Source organism: Typha latifolia, chromosome 9 (assembly GCF_019914945.1).
Source record: "Typha latifolia isolate L0001 chromosome 9, TyphaL0001v2, whole genome shotgun sequence".
Classification (NCBI taxonomy): domain Eukaryota; kingdom Viridiplantae; phylum Streptophyta; class Magnoliopsida; order Poales; family Typhaceae; genus Typha; species Typha latifolia.
The window spans coordinates 6,252,619-6,275,854 of NC_133094.1; the positions used below are offsets into that span (position 1 = coordinate 6,252,619).

Consider the following 23,236-nt stretch of genomic DNA (forward strand, 5'->3'; position numbering starts at 1 on the left):
CTTTTGAATTGTGTCAACTCTATGCATCAATGTTTGGAACATGCCCCTGAGTTTATCCGCCAAGCCCATATTCACACCCATAGACATTGGTTGACTCGGTTCTGTTGTGGTCGCTTCAAAGGAATCAGCCTCACGGTTAGGGTCATCATGGATTGATTCTTCCCTTGTCGGTGTGCTCTCCATAGGTCTCCTTGTTGATGTCATCTTCCTTGTTTCAACCATTAATGGAGGTATGACATTCGTCTGCTCTAATACCAATTTGATAAGTTCTCGAACCAAAGATAGGCTACGCAACAATTCCTTCAAGATCTGTATATATTACAGGAATCAGTCCGCGCAACCGTGAGAAAATATTCGTCAAATATTATCTGGTAGTTAGAAAATTACGAAACTAAGCAGGTTATATTCATAACTTCCTGATCTGCAACTTTCATATTTATGCCCTTCGCATATTCGAATTGCAACTGGGAGGAAAACATGAAATAACATGAGTGATGGTGATAGTGACGGGTGGAGTGGATGTTAGGGTTATGAATAGGTATGGAGATGAATGTGGATTGTGGATGTGATTTAGGGATATAGACAAAGGGAATGAAGTGGTCGAGATCCCAAAGAAGAGGGGTGGCTCGACAGTCGAGGGAGATTAGAAGTTAGGAGAAACCTTGCCAATGGTAGAGGTGAAAGGATGGTGAAAAGGGAGGAGGGAGATTAGAGTAGATAGATGATAGAGAAGCAAGAAATCAATATTCCAATAGCATAATAAATTTGGCTACCATCCACATATATATAGAGGCTAGCCAACAAATCCTAAAACAATAAGTAACCATAATTCTAGAAGATTCCCGCCGATCACGTTCGAACACGCCCGATCTCATTTGAATGCACAAAAGGCGTTCTCTATATGTGCGAATGCGATACAGGCGTTCGAACTCGCCCGACCATGTTCGAACGCACAATATGCGTTCTCTATATTTGCGAACCTGATGCAGATATTCGCAAGGGCGTTTAAACGCGATCCCTCATGCGTTCGAATGCGACCTACAAGAATTTTATTTTAATAAAAATAAATAACTAATGCAATAAGAAAATATCCTAACTAAATGTATTAGTTGAAAAGCTAAACAACTCTGCAAGGCAAACTGGTGTTGATCAACTCCACCCTAGAGTTCTGTCCTTATATACACCATGTCCTTCATTGCATCGAAAGCAAAGCCCACATTCTCAATGATCTTATGAGAGATTATCTATCCTTAAAATACTTGATGATCTTATGAGAGATTTTTGGTGGGGCTTCACTAGAGAAGACAAGAGGATCTATCTAAAAAGCTAGCAAACTCTTTGCAGGCCCATCGACAATGATGACTTGGGTATCCGTTGCTCTGAACTGACAAACAAATCATTGTTGCTGAAGCTTGGTTGGTGCCTTATCTCTACCCCCCAACAGCCTATAGGCCTCCTTGCCAAAAGCTAGATACTTCATCCGTGATGCGTTCTAGGAGGCTCACCCTGGCAGCTATTCGTCTTGGACCTAGAGGTCCATTCTCAATGTTCAAAGTGCTCGCTGAAGGAAGCTGAGAGCATCTACATCGAGCCTTGATGTCCTCTACCTTTGGAGAGCAATCTAACGTTGTAAGCAAGCTATTCCTCAGGTTAGAACATTCATGTGGCGATGTGTTATAGGTGCGATTCTAGTCAAAACTGCCCTCAATAGAAGAATGCCCCAGGTTGCGCTTTGCCTAGCCTGCTTTGAATCTCCTAAGTCAATTGAACACATCCTTCTCTATTGCCATTCAGCCCAAGCTGCTTGGTTACCTTGGTCTAAGGCTGGAGCCACGCAATCTCTCTCTCTCAAAACATGGATCCTCAAGTGGCGTCAGGTGCTTAGCCAGGTCCAACTCGCATATGCCTTCTCCACTACCTGGGCCATTTGGAAGGGCCACTTGTGACCTTATTTTCAAAGGCAAGCCCATGCTCCCTACTTCCATTGCTCTGCATGTTAGGTAAGTCATCCAAGACTTCCCGCTTCTGCCTTGCTTGGCGGCTAGCCCGGCAAGCCCAGTGATCATCCTAATTTGTGGCCCTGATCTATTGGCATGCTGGGTGGACACTTCGTGGAAGGGGGGCCTTATGGAGGGGCTGGCATCTTCATTCAACACGCAGCCTGAGACATCTGCATTTCCAAATCCATCCCTCTAGAAGGTTGCAACAATGCTCTGAAAAGTAAGGTCTTAGCTCTCCTCCACAAACTTACGAAACTTTTCCCATGGGGGGCTGAGACCAAGTGTGTTATCTATGGCAATTGCTTGATAGATGTCAGAGCCATTAACAGCCATACTAAAGAGCCCAATTGGATTATCGCGCCAGTGATTAAAGAATGTGTTAGGTATACTCATCTATCTAAATTTTCTTCATGAGCAGAGCCGATAACAGTGTTGCTCCTAACCTAGCCAGTCTAGCCCTCAAAAACTCTCCTTAGAACTAGACTGATCCACCATGGCCTTATTATATGCTGGAACTTCTCTTTAATGGACTGTCTACGGACTTTACTCAACAAAAAAAAAACCCTAGGGCGAACCACGTTGGCAAATAATACTATTTTGGTGTTGTTAAGTGATATGTTAATACTATTATGGCAATGGAATTGTACTAAGAAGTAAGCAATACATTATCTTAGTAATGAGTCTAAGTAAGAGAATATATTGGAGTTTTTGACCAAACTAGACTTGTTTTTAATTTTATTAACCGAAATGGCTTACATCTCAAACTTAATACCAAAAAGGTTTTACCCGACCAAAAATAAAACACTAATCATGTCAGCATTTTTTCAAGTAAAACACTAATCATACCAGCATTTTTATTGAATAAAAAACACTGAACAATTATGTGATTTATTAGAAAAAGTGAATACACATAAAACGCTTAATTTTTTATTGTTAAAACACTAAACGAGAAAGATCATAGTTAAAAAAATTGTAACGTCATAATTTTGTGCTCGGTTATCAATTTTAGTTATAAAATATATCATTGTGAAAATATGAAAAAGTTCTATAAGTTAAAATGATATAATTATTTCTCGAAGCCAAGTGTGCTCAGAATAGCAAAAAAGAGACTGTAGCTCCTTCAAATTTTACTTTGAAATTTTTTTTCAGTTCTTTCCAATTAAACACACAACTTCTTTCCAATAAAACACTCTCAACTCTTCAGCATTTTCTATACATAAAATGCTAAATAGTTGTGTTCTAAAAAAAAATTTCGATATTTTTATTTAAAGATAAAACATTGAACTTATCAATGTTTTACCTATGATTACAGTGTCATATTATTTTGATATTAAGTTTGAGGTGCAGTATATTTAAGTAAATAAAATTTAAAAGAGGGGTTAAGAGACATCTTGTTAGTTAAAAGTATTGACTAGATAATGATTAGCTTGGTACTATGTGAACCGAGGAAACAAACATGTTGCACATATTTGTACTAGTTCGGATGGTCGACATCCCAAACATTCTTAGCCGTAGTACACTTTTGTGGATTAAAAATAAGCTTATTTAAAATAAACCTTCTTATTCTATAGTAACTAAACATTTTAACTTATTCTAATATAATAATTCATCATTCTCTCTCATCTTATTACATACAACTTTTTAAAAATAATTTAATAATAACTTATAATTACTATATTGACTTAGATTAGACATCACTTAATTACATATTACCTCACCTATAGTTGAGATTCCATCTCTCTCCTCTCTCTTCTTTTTAAAAATTAGTCATATCACATAAATATTAGCTACAGCCCATTGGCACGCACTGCAACGTATTGCCACGCACTGCATAGCCACTATATTGTCACGCACCATAATACATTACCACTTACCACAGCATATTACCATGCACTACAGCGTATCGCACTGCATTGTCATGCATTATAGCGCATTGTCACGCATTGCGTTATCACCGTATAGCAAATAGATTGTCATGCAATGCTATGCACTATGACACACTGCTACGCACTACTATATATTTGTAAGTCCGCATTTATATTTAATGTAGATATACAAAGCATTTTAATCCTATATTTATACCATAAAGATAATATTATTTCAAAAAAAATACTATTACTACTACTTTTAACATATACTCAACAATATTTTCGTCATTTAATTTAAAAAAATCACCAATTCTCAATATAATTTTATTATTTTGTAATACTTTAATATTAACTTTATGTCATATCAAATATAATTATTACTCCTTATACTAGTATTGAACTAAATATTAGAATAGCTTATACAAATATTAATACTTCTCTTCTGATATTAAAAATTAAAATAATTATACCTATTCCACTCTTATTTCTTTAACAGGGACTTAATTTTCTCTAGGAACGTAAAGTATGGCAGCTGTCAGTAGCTTAGTTCAGCTAACACCAAAGTTTTTTCTCGATTACCGACAGCATAGAAGGTGTTTCCTACAAGGTTTTTTGATTGGAAACGTACAGGACTTAAGCAGGTAGTTCATCTTCACATCCTTGGGTGTGGGATAAAAGGATAAATAAACGAAAATAATATATATTAATCAGAAAAGTCTAAGTCCTCTGGGAAAAATTTTCCTCTATTTACTTACTACCAATGCAACAAAGTTACAGGCTAGTTTAATCAATGCTACCTTCAAAAATAAATGTACTACAGCTGCAAAATGTAAACAAATTTCGCACAAATAGATTTGTGGATTGTGGGTGACAAAATTTACCCCATTTCCCTTGCAAAATCCTTCAGATCACTAATCTACTTGATATGGACGACTAGGGTTTCTCTCTGCCTTCTATGTTTACGAACTGCAACAATGTCCTACACTGCCTTGGATTTACGTGAGGGAGGACGCCGGAAAATGTTGATGAGATCATCAAGACCCTGTGGAAAGATCCTTGTAAAGATAATATGAAATTGCTAAAAGAAAAACCCAGAAATCAAATTTACATACCCTTGTGGTAATTACGAGCAAACTGAAGAGAATAATTAGATAAGACCCAAGGACAAGAAGAAACAGAAGGTCAAAAGTAACACCTGCAACCTGCAACTCAAAATCATTCATAAATTGCTCTAGAACATAATAAAGCTGAATAAAGCAGATAATGATAATGAGAATAAAGTTTAATAAAGCAGTTAATGATAATGAGGACTCAGATTCATTATTGTGATTCTGAAGTTTAGTCGTAAAAGTATAACAAAAAGTCAGTGAAGTACAGCATCATTAATCACTTGAAACTAAAGGGGTTTACCACCTCAAAATAATAATCCAGGTAGGAAACAAGCCTAGTAGTATACTCATAATACCTGGTAAACGTTTAGTCTTGCTTTTGTTGAATCATAGAAAGTGAAAATCCCATCAAGCACCTCATGTTGTACATGCACCTCTACTGTATGCTCAGATAATTCCTGTCACCAAAAGAAAACAAACTTCACTTAACATAAAATATCCATCTTGAGTAGCACACGAGATGATAAATAGTCAGACATTCAGCAGAAATTTAGAGATGAGAAGCAGCAGAACCTTTTGTAGTGCAGCTATAAATGGATCATTCTTAGAAAGAAAAGGTGCCACTCGTGGTGTTCGTGACAATAGATTCAACCATGAGCTTATGTAATGAGGATTTACAGCCAAGTTACTATTATCTGCGAAAATGTCGATGTTCCTTCCTTGATGCCCATAAATATGCCTCTGCACAACAGAGATCAGTCACTTTGAAACTTAAAAAGCAATACAACAATGTCAAAAAAGATGTAATGTAAGTTGTAGATTGCATTCAGGACACTGTTGTTATTCTGTGAGATAGCAACAGTGTCGACAACTCTGTTGCAAGAGGTGGGGATAAGGTGGGACCATCCAGCCCATGGACAAACAAGGATAAGGTAATTCAAGAGCTTGCTATCTGATAGATTTACCAAACCTAGTTCAAATTACACCTTTCTCATGGCTCTAGCTATCGGTCTCATGAATTCCTGATTCGGATAATAGCTACATGTCTCAATTAGACTCTCAATGACATTCTACATAAAATCAGGTTTGCAATGGACAGAATCAACTCGTTTGGACCATGCTTGCCGCACATGTAAAGTTTTTGCGTTCAACTTCTTGGTAGAGGCCAATAAATAGTTATTCACAGTAAATTCATTCCCTGATAAGCGCATAAGAAAGCAGGAAAAGATTTTCTTTAACTATATTGTTCCTTAATGCAAGAAACTATCCCTGAAGTAGCAGAGAGTGATGAACTGATGATCAAAACATTAATTCAGATCTTTCATGAAAGTAAAGAGAAGCACTGTGTGTTATATTTGATGCATGCCTCTGTGTTATAAAATTCTTCTAGTACGAAGGTAATACAACAAAAAGCAGGAGAAACAAACTATCAAAATATAACCAAGAAGAGTTCTTTAATGAATTTTAGCGCAAACTAAAGATGCAAATACTAAAGGAGTGTGCTAATGCAATTCAAAAAAATATACCTCGAGTCTCATTAATTGAAATAGGATTCAGATAAAATGCATATGTAAACTGACAAGAAAGAAAAGAGCTATTTCTTACCGCAAGACTCTCAGCAACTAATTTGACACTTCTATATATTGCCTTTTCATCTACCAATTTCCTGTAGCAAAAGTCTCAAGCTTTAATTAAGGGGATTTTTAAATTCAGAAAAGAGAAAAAGATTCACAAGACATTACCCTGTGTCATGCAGACCACCTGCACTTTCTAAAAGTTCAGTTGGAGCAGAAAGCTCAGAAAGAGTTGCTGCAGTCACTCTAAACCTCGAAAACTGTTCGTGCTCCCAAGCTACCTATAACAGTTTCAGATATTGACTCTTTAAAAATTTACAAGATACAATATCATAATACAAAACAAAATGACAAACAAAAAAATTCCTACAATTATGATGAAGAAAGATCGAGGGGTCACTTGGTGTAATGGTAAGGTTTGACTTCGCATTCAAGAGGTTATGGATTCAAGTTTTAGGGAAAACCTATTTAGAAATGAGGGTAAGTAGCACATACCTCCCATATGTAACAGCTTCATGCATTGCGACGCTCTTTTTTTCCCTTATGGGGGAAGGTCTTCCAAATAGTTTTGAATAATAATTCAAGAAATAAGACATGCTTCAGAATTCAAGCCATGCATTACTGTTCCTATTGGTTAGGTTATTTAGCTTTTCAGGAATATTACTCCATCTATTAGACATACTTAAAGAGCAATTTCCAATCCACAAGATGATTTGCTCTTAGCATTCTGAAGATGCCATAAAACCATACAACTGAGATTAGCAGCAGTATGAAGAAGTATAACTTACCTTAACCACATCTAGAAAGTATTAGTGTGCCTTAGTTGAATTCATTATATGATTTTTGTGTTATTTGATTACTAAAATTTGATAACTTAAGGTTAAGAAAATAAGAGAAACCCAAGATACTATAACGATAATGGCTCATCAAATTAAAGTTCACGTATTGAATGTAGGGATGCCTCAGCCAATGGGAATCATCACCAGTCATCACAGAAAATCTTCTAACTTACAAGTTTCATATCAAGGAAGAAGTTCCTTAGTATTTGATCATACTTTTGCATGAAATAGGTGCACATGAGTAGGAAACAATAACACAAATTAGTTAGCCAAGGCAGGGTAAATCGAGACAAAGAGGAGGCAAGACATAACCCTGTTCAGAAATTCTTTAGGTGATTCTCATTTGACTCTTGCTATACTTTGTGCACAACAATAATACTTGAGTGCTGGTCCTGGCAAGGTGAAACCAGCCAAAGTGGTGAGAAGACATGAAAATTTTGAACTTAAGTGGTTGCTGTAATAACAAGTATAATGCTTGAACCATTGACCTCTTTATCTCCTTTCTCTTCCAGAATCCTTCAAATGATAAGAGGGACGGTTTGGCTTCTCTGAAACAAGGTAGACTAATATATTTAAGAAACTAATAGGACCTCTGGTATATTGTGATAACAGTGATGAATGGCACTCTCATCATCTCCTCTAATTGATGGTATCAGAACTTGTAAACTGAAAATAAGCTTTCTCTTTCCATTAGTAGTATCAAACTGAAGATTGAGTTGCAAGGAGAAGTCCAATACTCATAGAACTAGAAAGAAACATAAGGATGAATTGGCTACATATATTCTCAACGTAAGCAAAAACGTGAGGACAGGTGATGTGATGAAGATAGCTAGTCCAAAGCAAAGTTTGTAAGTCTATGTAAGAATAAGGAACTATCAGGTCCTCCCAACAAAACATAAAATACTAAATGTCATGGATCCCCCTTCTTTTCTGAGGATGTGGGCAATTTACATCTTGAATATGAGTTAGTCCTTTTTAAAAATATTTGTTAGAGTAGACCATATACCCCTAGTCATGTGATAATCAATGAAGTGGATACCTCATATGAGATGTACTCATATCCGATACATATCTGTGTTTGCCAATTTCTTTTTAGCCAATGACATAAATGCATTGTCACTGAATTTGTGTTTTCATTCTGTTCTTTTTGGACAGTTGTTTAGGGAGTGTGTTCTTGTGCGTGTTTTGTACATCGCAGCATTGTAATCATCACATGATTCATATCATTGATGTGATCATTGTTCATTAATTTCCGTTACATTTTGATCTACCTATTTACTTACAATTGTTTGTGCTAAGAAATCCAAATTCCTAAGGTTAATCGGATGCCCACACTATGTTGTGGTCACACCATTTTCCTTTCAATTGGTCACTAGGCCAGGTAACCATTTTGGATTTGGTACGGTTAGATTAGCTTAACCTAGCATGGTTGGATCCATTAGTGGACTGCCTAGCTCTTTGGACCTCCCAACAAGCCTTCGGACTCCTTTGAGCTTCCTCTCAACTAGTGGAATTCCCATAAGGCTCCGAAAATTAAACCCTAAACTTCTCTCAACTCCTTCGTCTTTCCCTCAGCATAAGCTGTTGCAGTCCATAAGAGAATCAGTTTCTAGAACTGTCAAGTACATTTTCTTCTCTACCAAAACATCTCTTTTCTCCTTCCACGTCTCACGCTTTTTAATTTTTTAGATTAGAGAAACTGTAAGATCTCCTCATCTCTCACATTACTCCTCTAATCTTCTCCTTACAGACATCTATATAGGGTTGTTTATTACTGTATTTCTGCTGTATTTCCCCTTCTCCTAACAGACTTCTCTCTCAATGCCTCTTCTCCCCTGTTGCATTTCCCTTTTGTTTCTGTTTAGATCTTCTGTGGATAGGATTGTTTACTACTTGTATTTCCCTTTTGTTTCTGCTCAGATATGCTATGGATAGGGCTGTTTACTACTATTCCTGCTGCTAAATCCTCTATGGATCCTCTATGGATCCTCTATGGCTGCACAATCATCTAATGAGGCTACAAGTTTGACCTCTGCTGCTCTGCTAGTAGTATTAAAACACAACAATGCAGAAATTTTGCAAGCTACCACCTAGATATCAGTAGTAGGGTTCAGGTTGAGGACTTAATCAATTAGGAAGTACTACGTTGTTAATTTTGATCCTATTCATATCTTTATAGAGGTTCCTTTGCCACAATAATATTTTCTCTTTCAAGATGTGATCTGGATAATTCAGAAGAATCGAAAGCAAGAAGGCAACTCAAAGAACAAATTTCAAGATTGGCTAATAGCTGATAAAATACAATTACGAAAAGAAATAAAGAGAGAAAAGTAGATGATCTCTGATTTCCGATCAAACTTATTAGCAGATCCTTGTGTCTCGTATCTCAAAGAACTCAAAGTAGTTCTACGTATTGCATCAGCCATACATAGTTGACAAAGGAAATTTCCTTGGCACCACAAAAGAATTTGTATATTTCTAGAGTTAGAATTATGTTTCACCCAACATACGTAACTTCAAAAGATGAAAATCTATTGGACATGATAACTTATGTAAACCTAGGAAGGCATCTGTATGTTCAGATGTAAATCAAGTAATGACAACTCTCCTGATTATTATATCTCTCACAGAGCTAGTCGAGCTTCAAAAATCAGTGCAATCAGCACAAAATATTATCAAAAGTCCAGAAAGATACAGAAGACAGGAAAAAAGAAATGAGAGAAAAGATAAGTGGCATAGGTCAGAGAATTAGCCACAAATCATTGGATAGCATGTCCTACTGATGCAATGTCGAGACACATATCTGCAGATTCCACAAAATCATAATACTGTCTTCATTTAATTTATGATGCAATTGAACGTCAGGAACTTTGTCAAAGATCTTTATTTTATCCATTACAGCTAGTTGACCTCCAGATATTACCGTGGAATTCAGAAAACAATTATATCAAAATTCCAGATACAGAATATAGGAAAATGAAAAAAAGTGGAAGTTCATACGATAAAGTAGAGAAGCACTTCTAACCACAAGAACATGGTTTGCTACATATTAATGGTGTTATTCTACATATTTCACACAATTAAATGATTACTAAATACTAGATTAAAACTCTATAGATTGACATATAAAAAATGTTTCTGATGCAGTACAAATTGAGGGAAAATGTAGAGCAGATATTTACTCGTGAGTTCGAGACATTTATCTTCTTGTGTTTTATGCCAAGTGTAACCCCCATCTCCTTAGCAACATCTGAAAAGCTCTGCCAGAGGTAGTTCATCAAGAGAACAATTATCATTTCATAGATTCCATTAAATTGGAAAATAAAAGCCAATTTCTGGATAGTATGGCACTGGACTAACTTCATAGATCTGCTTAATGTAGGGATTTTCCGGAGGCTTTGACACATGAATAAATAGCTCATTGTTCCAAGAACCAATACTATTCAAACAAATAGCATAGTCAATACTCTCACGCACACGTTGGTCAAAACTTCTGAGCCACTGATAAGAAATAGAACAGCTTATGCTTAAAGTTCTATCAACTCATGAAGAACATAATAGTTTGTTGATCTAGAGAGAGAAATGGCCGGACTGACCTTATTGGTACCATTGAAATTGTAAGGTCCACCAGATGTTAAACCAAAAAGAAGATTGTACTTCCCCCTAGTATTCGGATTTGAATATAGGTGTGAAAAAAGTCTTGCTATCTCTAAGAGAGAGACAACGCCACTTCCGTTACTATCACTTCCCATGGAGAGTGCCTTAAACAGAAGAGCGGAATGACACTGTGAGGTATTCTGAAAGAACATACAAGAGAAAGATTGAAAACTGAAAAGCAAGATAATTCATACTGGTGCAGCACCAAAAGTGTCATAATTTGCAACAATAGCAATGGTTGGAAGCTGATTAGCATCTCCTTCTCCTTTAGAGCCCAGCAGCCATCCCTATGAAATAAGAAGTAGGGTTTTAGATGTCCTTATTTAGAATATAAAAGATAAAAACCACCGTGCTATAATAAGTTAAACTTTTAAAGTACTTACTGAGTTAACATGGTATTAAAGAATGAGGTACTGAATTCACATACCGCCAGAAATACCTTATCAATTAAATAGAAAATTCTCCAACTACAAAAGTCAATTTCACTTTTTGAACCTTTAAAAAATGTCTCAAGCCCATAAGTGATGGAGAGTGTGCAAATATAAACAATAAAGCTTACTGTTATCTAATAAGTTAAAGTTTTTAGAATAGTTGGTGAATTAATAATTTACAATGAAAATATAGCCAATGCAGTTATTAGAAAGTTGTCTTGAGGGAAACATATGCCCGTATTAGGTGGTCCATAGAAATGGGTTGAGTTTCTAGATAGAAGAAAAATATATTGGAAAAACTATGTGCCAGAAGAATCACAATGGTGCACTGGCTTGAGATTACTAATATAGTTCAATTGAATGAAAAGGTCCAACATAAAAGCATTCACCCATTTTATATGGTCAGATGTGCTTGAATCTTGAACATTAGTAGACAACAGTACCAGTCTTTAACATGAAGGTGGCTGCAAACTCTGTTCGACACCTCACAAGAGGCCCAACAGAATTTCAAAGACAGCTATGATAAAACAGAGCATTATCCAAAGATTCTGAAAGAAAATATGGTGCAGTGTGCAAACAGAATATTATTTTATTTTTTCAAAAAACAACAACATAGAAAGGTAAAGATTAAACAAATGATCAAGATATTATTCTGCAATCTTTTCTCAACACATTCATTAGAAATATTTAGCTAGTGAACAATTAAACACTGCTAAATCATGAATCAGAGTTATGCCCCTGACAATAAGCAACAAATCCCCTAGAAGGAAGTCTAATAGAGAGGCTTGGAGCATTAAAAAATGTCCTCCGCTGCATGAAGCTCCCAGCAATACAGGATACAGGAGGGCAAGATTTATATAGCCTTACCTTGTAACCAAAATTTTATTGCTATGAATCACATCAATGCCACCAAGATCAGAGTCAGTTTTTTAGATCTGATAAGCTAAGCTTGCTTTATTTTGCAAAAGAAATAACTAAGCTACCTATCAACCAGAGAAAGTCTCAGATATTAAATTATTCAGCTGCAAGATAAACAAGATTTTTTTAATGCAATTTTTCAACAGATTGTGGCACTTCTTGACCTGAATGTTTGAGATTGTTGGCGATGTTACTTTCTTAGGTTCAGATGATGATACGACCAACTTGAAGCTGCAATTCGCACAAGAATCAATCACGTGATTGCATTAAAATAGTTCACATGTATGCAAGGAAATATTTAACGACCAAGAAATGACTTGCAGAAAGATACAAATAAAAAGAAGAATACATTAATAGATAGAGTAGCAACCTACACTTACATTTCATATCTCCCAAAAAAAAAAAAAAAAAAAATACCAACTGATGTTTTAATATTATACAGATAATTACAATGACCTTCCCTGAACCGTATTGTGTTAGTACTTACACCCCCTAACCGCATACATCTATTATCCCCCAACTATCATATAGCCATTATCCCAGATCTCATACATCTATCCCCCAATCTCATATAGGTGTTCCTGCAAATCTCTTCTATTCAATTTGAGCTTGGACTCTTTGATAAGGTGTCTCAGGATTCACCAAGACTATTGATTGAAGAGAATTTGGCAACATGGACTTGCACAGGAAATTGAATTTTTAGGTCAAATGAGGACATAGGCTTTGGAGGAAAGCTTTGTTTGTGAAAGGAAATGCTAACTAAACTCAAACCTAGTATTACCTAAGACAGGATCCATATACCCTTATTAATCAGACTCAGCAGCCTTAGGACTATAGAATTCCATATGCAGACTCCATACACTATAGAAAACCCTCTCTTCTCTAGTTCTGTCTTTTTCATCCAATGAACTGAAGTATTTCTTTTTCTCCCTCTTTTATCTAATTCAATCCATTCTCTACTTTTAGTCGAGTGGCTTTGGTCCTTCTTTTACCTTTATCTTACTCTCTTTCTACTTATTCTTCCTCCTCTTAAATCAAAGGTTCTCAATTTCAGCCAATCCCAATCCCACCCGAAAACCACTCGAATTGGGTCAAATCGACTGGAAGCAAACCCTTCCTTTAGTACCACCTACCTTCTCTCTCTCCATACTCCGCCTAGCGAAGTCCTTCCGCGCAGGTCCAGTGAAGTAGGCATCTGACAAGCTCCTCCTTCGATAGATCCAACAACATCGTGCTCTGACGACCTCGATAATTCTTTTTTCGCTTTTTTTTGTTTTTTCCTTTTCTCCTCTCTTGCAACCTCTCTCTCTCTCTCCACTATTGTAAATGTGCAAGAGAGAGAAAGAGGGAAGGTACGAACGAGAGCACGAGGAGAGGAGAGGCATTGTGAGAGAAAAAGAAAGAGAGGGTGGGAAGAGGTGAGGGAGACTGACAGAGCAAAGGGAGATATGGAGTGAGGTGGTAGGTGAGTAGAGTGGGAGAAGAAGAGGGATTTATTATTTGTCAAAGAGGGAGAGATTGAGTAGGAAAGATTTAGTATTTTAATTTTTAGATTATATATGGAAGTAATTTATATTTATCTATTTTTATTATTATTATGTAAATTTTAGAATTTTTGTATTTTAAAATAATATTTAGAATTTTTACATAATTAAAAAATAGTCTAATATCGAAATTCAATATTGGTGGCTGAAACGATTGACCGATCCCAATATTTTGAACCTTACTTAAATCCAGTCATTTCCTCTCCTAGGCTGCTACAAATATAATTACTGATGAGTTCTATATTAAAAAATCATTGGTAGCTTAGTATGAAGATAAAGATAAAAGAATCCAGACATACTTATCCCCTACGCATTCAAATAGGTGACATTTAGGCCTGTAATTGAAGAAATTTTCAGATTCTTGTTGCGGCCCAAAAGTTCTGTTGCTGAAACTAATTTTTCATACATTAGATTGCTTTATGATTTAAGTTAGATCCTTGTCTTCGTTTAGAAGAAAAATGCATAGGAGATTTCTAAGAACAACATTTTTATTTTTAGATTCGTATTGGCATAGGTTCATCAAAAAGAGATTCATGCTTTCTTTTTTATTTCTCCTTGTTTCAATCTCTTCTTGACTGAGATTTTTTCTTTTGGCATCAATTGATTATGAAGTCTGAAACACACTCTTGGAATCAATTGATTATGTTTGGCTAAATGAACAATTTTCTATCCTTATTACTTCGGGAAATAACCTTCACCTAAGGCACATACATCTTTCCTCAATGCTTCCAATTGAATCTCTTGTGCTCTTCCAAACTTCCACCTTATGGCACCTCCCACTTAAATAGCTTCATTACTAGAGCTTAGCCCGATGAAGTTGGACATATTTGAAACAATAAATAACTGTAAGGGTTTATTACATTTAGCACCCTGAATTACTACCGTTTTCCACGTACACAGACCCCCCCACCCCGCTCCCCCACGATGGACCACTGAATTAAGGGGTTTATATAAATATCCTTTTAAGTTCAGAGGGTCTATGTAGATATATAAAAGTTCAGGGTGTATGTGAAAAACAATCATGGTTTAGGGGGTTAAGTATAATTATTCCTAACTTTTTAAATAGCAAGTTTTAAAGTGAATGATACATCAATTTTAACAAGAGCTGGCATCTCATAGTCATGATGACACATAAAAGTTGCAGATTCTCTTAAACATGACATAAGATAACACAAGCAAATACTGATCCACAAATTCTAGTGAGAGCATTTAAACTTTCTTAGACATGAAATAAAACTTGGTTATATCAAAAATTCTTAGAAACTATATTGCTATTTGTAAAATATATTTGGAATAACTAACCCCCCAGTGGTTGCAGTTGCAGGCTGACCAGCAATATCACTTCTGCGAATATCCATTAATAAGGCCTCAACCTTGTCATCCTCATATGCAAAGTATACTGGATACTGCATGAGTAACACATAATTAGGCAAATAATTACTTAGCACCAACGAAATAAAGATGGAAAGAAGTATCAAGGAAGAAAAAAAGAATTACGAGCATATTATCACTTAAAACTTAATTTTTGAAAGTCATTATATGTAAGGTTAACACATCAAATAGAAACACTGTCTTAATGCAATTATTTTGTAACAGCAAATTTGGGGACAAAAGCACTAGTAGTTGAGTTTGTACTAATTAATTTTTTTTTCTCAGGATCCAGTGAGGGGAGAAAAGATACTGGTGGAGAGCAACAATTGTGGAAGGTCAAGAAAGACATCTTATAGAAGATCAAATAGCGCAAACAGATTAAAGTTCAAAGTGAAAAGAAGTTTAATTCAACAGCTGTTTCAAACTCAGTTCGAACTGCATGTGGTCAGTTCGAACCACAGCACAGTTTCAACATGTATCACTTAAGGAATATAAATCGGGTTCGAACTGCACCTACAAGGTTCGAACCGCACGCATAGAACTGAAATGGGAAAGTTATTTTTCATATTTGGACAGAAATTTTCCTTAGGAGATACACCTAGTACGAACCAGAGATGTTCCTCACACTCTATATGGGATTTTGAGGTATTCACAATGATTCTAATCGATCCATCTAATATGAGAGTTCTAGGATCCCCTCAAGGAACTTATTTTCTACCAAAGTGTGAGGAGTTGATTTTCATTCAAGTCCAAGTGTTTTTCTACTTCCGCATGTCTTGAAGCACTTTGGAGAAGCTAAACTATCCGTAACCATATATCTTCTTCAACATCTCTTAAGGGACTGAGGCATGAGTGATCCATGTCAGGGCAACAATCAACCGAAGGCAATCTATTATCACAAAGTAGTTTATCACAATAGACTGCAAGCAAAATATGGACTTCAACACTTAAGACATCGGTGTGTCTAGAGGGGCTTCTAAGTGAATCTTGTTTTTAGGGTTTAAATGAAATAAATTATACCATGTATGTTCAGATCCGTGGATTTTTCTTCTATTTGGTGAGGAAAGTTTTTTCCATGTTAAAAATCGGTGGTCATGTTTTTCCGTATTTTCAATATCTTTTAAACCTACTTGTTTTCTTTATCCATTACCCATGGAATTTCACACTATAACTGAAAGAATTAAACATACATGACCAAAATGTAGAGTAAGAACGGGATTTGATTCTTAGCAAGAAGCTATTCTGCTGAAAAGAAAATGGAATTTTTATAGTCGGCATTCACATTTCATATGTCAAACGAATAGCTAAGAGATATTTGTCGCCTTACATCACGTAAAGAAAGAAAATTGAGAGGTCTCAACTTAAAGTGATGGGATTTTAATTGCTCATATGTGGATTTAATGATTCAGCTAATGTGATCAGAATTATCAGGTCCATACCAGTTTTAACCCATTTCAAGAAGTTTCAGTGGCTCAAAGTGAAACTAATATTTTCAAAATCCTATCAAGCTTGTGACAGGAAGTTCAGTGGTGAGACTATTTCTTCATTCCTCGTGTTCTTGGTCAAAGCAGAAAACATTTACTGATTCATGTATGCTCGATTTAAGTCTAGCTGGATGATATCTCTTACTTCCATCCACATCCATAGTGTATTAAAGATATAGTCCCAACTTCTATCAAGAATTGAAAAAAAAACATAACCATCACCAACAGGAATAGAATGAGACTTAATGATATAATATAGGTAAACAGTGAACTTTCACAAGTATCCACACTTTGGTTTATACTTTTCTAAGGTGTTGACTCACAAACTAACACGGATCCCAAAATCGGCCGGTCTGGATTGGGATCGGCCATAACCGATCTAGTATCGGTCGGATTTGGCCAATATCAACTGAAACTCAGTCGTATCAGTTGAAAACAACAATATCGGTTGACATTAATTTTTTTTAAGATTCAAGCCAAATCTAAAATATATCTCACCTATGAAACAATAATAATTGATGTCATCAACTACTTTCTTTTCAAATTTTTAATTTTTACTCTCTATCTCTCACACACACTCTCCTCTCACTCTCATGCTTTAGTGAGATCTCTCTTCATGTTGTTCTGTAAGAATAATTTACAAGTAAAAAAATTTGTCTAATTCAAATCAAAATTCATTATAGTTTTGAGTTTTTTTTAGTTTTTAAAGTTCATATGTGAATAATTTTATTTCTTATTTTTCTATTATTTTTTATAAATTTTTAGAAATTTTTCTGCATTATAAATAATATTTAGAATTTTATGAAATTAAAAATAGTCTAATCCGATACAGCCAAACGACCAATACATATCGTTTTTTCTAACGACCAAATATGCATTTTATATTCAACATAACAAATGCTAAAAGGTTTCAGAAGAGTAAATAAATAGTGCAAATTAGGGTTCCAAACAATTTAACATGTTGTCAAATGAGAACTAGTTGAGGCAATCTAAATGGGAAACTAATAGGAGTATATGTACACGGATATATGACCACTTTAATTTTGTTCTCTCTATGTAATTTCTTTCCTAAGGTGCTTGATAATTTATCAAATAGATCTCAAAAACTCCTGTTGAAGACTACTAAGGAGAAACTATTAATTTCATAGGCTTAATAAACAAGAAATAAACCTAGTTTCAAAAGCTTTTCAATATCAAATAATCCAAGGTTTCAAAACTTGGTATCAGGATCAGAATCGACCATCTGAAAAAATAATACGTATCGGCTGTATCGGCTATATTGGTAATATAAGCCGTCTATATCATATCAGACTATTTGTTTATTACGTAAAATTCTAAATATTATTTAAAAATACAGAAAACTTTTAAAATTTAAGAAAAATAGTAAGAAAATAATAATTACTCACCTACGAAGCCTAAAAACTAAACAATGCATTAACTTACTCAAAATTTTGATGAATACAGAATTGGCTCTCCTTTCTTTTCCTCTCTCTCTCTTCCTCCCTTTCTCTCTCTGCTACCAAAGGCAAAAAAAATCTAATTTTTTTCTTTCTTCACTCTCCCTTCTCTTTCTCTCTCTTATGCAAGGCAAAATTTATTTTTCTGATTTTATTTTTTTCATTTCTTCTCTCTTCCTCCCGATCTTACTGCCGCAAAGTAATTTCTTTCTCATTTTTTTCATTTCTTCTCTTTCTTCTCTTTCCCTCTCTCTCTTTCTCCCTCTCTCTCTCTTTGTTACTCCATCTCAATCTTTTCTTCCCTCTCTCACTCTCTACTCTCTCTCTTTCTTCTCTCTATTACTGCAGCAGAAATTCTGCTGCGGTAATAGAGATTAAAAGAGAGATAGATAGAGAAAGAGAGGAAGAAAAAGAGAGTGAAAGGCTAGAGAGAGAAATGAGAGAGATAGGGCAAGGGAGAGAAGAAATGAAAAAGATAGACGGAAGAGAGAAGAGGAGAAAGAAGAAAGAGAAAAGAGAGGGAAGAGAAAAGAGAGGGATACCCATGTTGGGCGGGATTAGCCGATACAACCGATCCTGACCCAATATGGATCGAGTATCGGCTGATCCAGCCAATACCTGGCTGAAACTAGTCACTAGACTGGTTCCAGCAATGAATCTCAATCGGCTATGGCCGATCGCCTAATCCATTTCGGCTGATCCCACTCAAGATCAGGCACAAATTGTAGCCATGATGCAATTAGATCATACTAGACAAACTAATGGATTAGAAGTAAACATTCAATAGTGGATTTTCATGATAAAACAATCAACAATTTACAAGTTAATCTAAAAACATAAAGGTGTTATATTTTAATATTTAGAAAATTTACATATAACACCATCTTTTAATGAAATTATGGTTTACACCTTACATTTTCACTATTTATAAATTAAGCCCTATGATTTAGCGAATATGTGTAGATAATACGCAGTCATTAAATCAGTTAGTTAAACTCAATCAAATCTCTGAGTTAAGTTAACTATACTAAGAAAATTATAAAAATACAATAAATCAAGTCATACTAAGGCCATTTTAATTATTTTAGAAATAAGAGTATTTTAGTCAATTTAGAAATAAAATATCTCTACTTAATGAAATGTTCTCACGGTGTTCGTTCAAATCTAACCCAAGGTGTTTTCTACACATATTCGGTAAATTATAGAGCTCAATTTGCAAATATTAAAAATGTGGGATATAAACTATAATTACGTTATAAAGCAAGGTGTTGTATACAAATTTTTCTAATATTTATCATAATAGAATTGTCATTTTCTGTAATTGTGCCGAGAACTTAGTAGCTCATTTATCTAAGTAATCAACCTTTTAATGAATGCCAAGAAATTCCTTGTCCTTTTATATTTCCTAATTTAACTTTTGGAATTACCTATTTATAAAATCCAAGGAATCCAAATATAAGCTTCACAATATTCCAAAATCTCTAGGTAGAAAAGGACAGAAATGGTTACAACATGCTTGGATATACTTCTCGCAAATCAAATTCAATTCAGCATTTTGATAGGAAAAACTGAGTCACCAATTCTCATATAGTATTACTTTGTTTTCTTCAAAAGTGAAGGATCGTAAAGCATCTCACTAGAGATCTAAGGGTGCGTTTTGTTGTAGAATTAAATAAAAGTGGATAAGTCATCCTAGACTTATTTCAAGGGATAACATATCCCCTAGGATTACTAAACACATTACAATTTTAACCTACTGCTTGGTTTATACAAGACTATATATGGGATAACTAAATAAAATTACATTATTATTATAAAGAAAAATAGTAACGTTAGTTACTATTTTAAACTTTTATTGATTATCTCAAACTTAAATTATATCATTAAATTATATTATATTAATTATAAAAATTAATCACATTCGGTTCAAAATAATCAGAATTAACATCAAAAGAAATACAAAATAATAGAATAAGTTATATAAAAATGTTTAATAATAAATATATAATTTATTTTAAATATAGGTATACTTTAAATAAATATAAAATATAAAATACTAATAATAAAAAATAAAATAAAATTTGAGTAATTAAGATTGTTAATTTTGTTACTTATATATCTAAATTTATTATTTCTTATATAAGGGCAATATAGTAATAATGCCCTTTAATAGTAAACTAAACCAAAATACTAAATAACATAATCACAATTTATAACCATAATAACAAATTAACAATTAATAAGTTCACGACGGAAGCAGAGAAAATTAAGTAAACTAAAATAATTAACATTCGAAAGAATAATAAATTAGCAATTAAATTAACAAACTAAGTGATTAACATATTAAAACAATTCAACGGATTAGCAGATAATTACTGATTTACGTCAATTAATTTCTTTAACAGAATGATAGATAATTTTGAAGTTAAGAACCAATTGATTAACTGATTATTACAAAATTGAAAGAGATTAACTACAACTGCCTAGCAAAATCCTCCGATGTGAGAGAATGAAAGAGTGAGACTGTGAGAGAGGGAGTGAGAGAGAGAAAGAGAGTGAAAGAGTGAGTTTGTGAGAAAGTGCCTGAGTGAGAGAGAGAAAGAAGGAAAGAGGACAATGGATAGTGGACATCATACCTCAGCTACTGATCATCGTCCCCTTTATCGCCGTTCCCGCACGTTACCACAAGCTGCCGCCTTAGCTGCCTCGTCACTCGCTGCCACTTGTCGTAGAAGGGAGAGCAGGAGAGGACAATCGAAAAGGGGTTGAGGATTTAGGGTTTTACTATTAGCGAGAGAGAGAGAGTGGGGAGTGGGGAGCGAGCAGCAAAGAGACAGGGGCGCGAGCAATGAAGAGAGAGGAGTGTTTTTATATAATGGTTAATGGTTTAGTTTTTTAACTGATAATCCGACATTTTCATTTGACTCGATAAGGTGAGTTGGCGGGCCAAACTACCAATCCACCTTATCGAGCTGCATAGCCCGCCTAGCATCTTTTGGCACTCAAAGGGCAGACCACCTTTGACAAACGCTAGGCGGAATGCGGGGCGGCCGCCTTTTCTGCTTTTCAATACATTGAAAATTACTTTAAAACACAACCAAGCAACTTATAGTAAATGATCATGTCTGTACATATTTCCAATTGGAAATATACTACCTCCTTTATTTGACAACAATTTTGGCACTAACCCTTTATGGGACAGATCAAGTAACATCGCATAAAAGGACATTATCCAAAATGTTGAATATTCAATATCATCCAAAACTGAACAAGTATAACTATCAAACAAGTTTAAAATGAAGAAGCAGTGATACTTATAATTGGATCAGAAAACCATATTGTCGATATCAAAGTTTTAAAAATAATGTTTTACTTACAGGTATGTTAGCATGTAGCAGTAAATGTTCCACCTCAGCTAATATGTTTCTCACTTGACCAATTTTTTCACTGATTTTCTGAGGAAGGAGAAGTAGCAAGCCCCCCAATGGCTTACTGTTTGTAATATAATCTGAATACGAGGATCACGAGAATCTAGCAGTTAGGACCATCAAGAAAAGACAAGATATGAACAGATATTGCTTTACTAAAAGAAGCATATAAAAAGGAGTATCTATGATACAAATAGTAATCAACATTAATTATCATCTTGACTAACAACCACAGGTTCATAACCTTTGATGAATTACACCAAAAGTCTACACATAAATTCCGCTTGATTTTGTATTAATAAAGCTATAAAGTAGATGGACGTAAACGACAACAATTTCCTGTAAAAAGCTGTAACTAACTATTCGACCAAAAGAACAAACATCATGAAAGCAGTTGATGCTTCTGGAATAATGCCAATTATACATCTTAGAAGAATTCTAGGGCAACCTACCATGCAGTGTATATATCAAGATAGCATCCATTCCCATTGCCATATATATCCAGTAGAAAAAAGCTAAAACCTCTAAGCAATGAAACTGTTCTAAGAGAAAATATAGTATATCAGCAAAGTATTTTACCAAATTATTACCTCCAGTAAAACTATATCTCACTATCTCACATCAACATCTGAAAGTTGATCAGATAGAGCCCAACTCAAAGATGAGGAGGATATAAAAGAATTGACAAAATTTCAATTTCGGTGGTCAACTGGACATCAATCCTAATGCGACCAGGAACAACCGCTCCAAAAACTACTCTGGACACGAGAATGGTTTAGACGAGAGGGTGAAAGATGACAACTTTTGATTGATAAAGTTATCTATATTTGCAAAATAAAGTAAGATAAAGAGACAAGTGAAAATTAATCTCAAATTTCACTGATTCATATATATATATATATATATATATATAAGGGGAAAAAATTAAAGGAGGTGTTCCATAGGACACTGCAAGTACAAGAAGAAAGAATTTTGACAAAAAAATATAGTTGCTATTGCCCTCGAAGTTCTACAACGATTCCGAGATAGAAGCAAACAAGCAAGCACCCGCATCTGAGAAGATCAGATCAGATCAGATCGCGGAACCAAATCAGACGAGCTAAACAGCATTACGAAGAGAGAAAGAGAAAGAGGAAAACCTCGGAGAAAAGATAGATCTAATTCGCGGACGGGGATGATGACGGCGGTACGGGAGAGATCGGCGCCGGGAGCGAAGGGGAAGGCGCCGGCGTGGTGGTTAAGGGAGGCGAGGCGGGATCCGAAGGGCGATCCAGCGAGATCGTATTGTATCAGACGGTACACGTCGACGGCGGCGGCGGCGTCTCCGAGCTCGACACAAGCGACCAGGACGAGCACGAGCGCAACCATAGAGTAGATCGACGCCATCATTGGTCCTCCTCCTCCTCCGGCAAATCGACCTCTCCTCCTCCCACAAGAAGCCGCCATTGTTGCGTGGAGCAGAGCTCGAGAGGAGTCGCGAAGATAGAAAAAATAGATCGGGGAAAAGAGGAGTCGTCACTGGACTCTACAACGAGGTGTTGAGATGTTGGCGGTAT

The 23,236-nt window shown here is 35.3% G+C and overlaps 1 protein-coding gene across 2 annotated transcripts; it reads right to left on the reverse strand.

The window, feature by feature from the left end:
- Positions 1 to 4,595: 4,595 nt before the first annotated feature.
- Positions 4,596 to 23,236, reverse strand: LOC140794874 (uncharacterized). Of its 2 annotated transcripts, XM_073147139.1 has the most exons (14): positions 22,820 to 23,236; positions 21,630 to 21,760; positions 15,243 to 15,346; positions 12,561 to 12,627; positions 11,242 to 11,334; positions 10,987 to 11,151; positions 10,751 to 10,891; positions 10,573 to 10,650; positions 6,720 to 6,832; positions 6,583 to 6,643; positions 5,551 to 5,718; positions 5,334 to 5,435; positions 4,981 to 5,070; positions 4,596 to 4,910 (listed from the first exon to the last, which is right to left on the reverse strand). In XM_073147139.1, exons 1-14 carry the CDS (start codon positions 23,124 to 23,126, stop codon positions 4,848 to 4,850), a joined length of 1,683 nt encoding a protein of 560 aa, XP_073003240.1. In that variant the 5' UTR covers positions 23,127 to 23,236; the 3' UTR covers positions 4,596 to 4,847. The 2 variants fall into 2 exon arrangements, with proteins under 2 accessions (XP_073003240.1, XP_073003241.1); XM_073147140.1 differs by lacking the exon at positions 10,751 to 10,891 and having other exon boundaries at positions 22,820 to 23,234.

Coding starts and splice junctions, on each gene's coding strand:
- LOC140794874 (XM_073147139.1), bottom strand. CDS start 23,126: ATGGCGGCTTCTTGTGGGAGGAGGAGAGGTCGATTTGCCGGAGGAGGA. Junction 11,152..11,241: donor ACACTTTTGGTGCTGCACCA/GTATGAATTATC, acceptor CTTCTGTTTAAG/GCACTCTCCATGGGAAGTGA. Junction 5,071..5,333: donor CAAGACTAAACGTTTACCAG/GTATTATGAGTA, acceptor TTTGAGTTGCAG/GTTGCAGGTGTTACTTTTGA.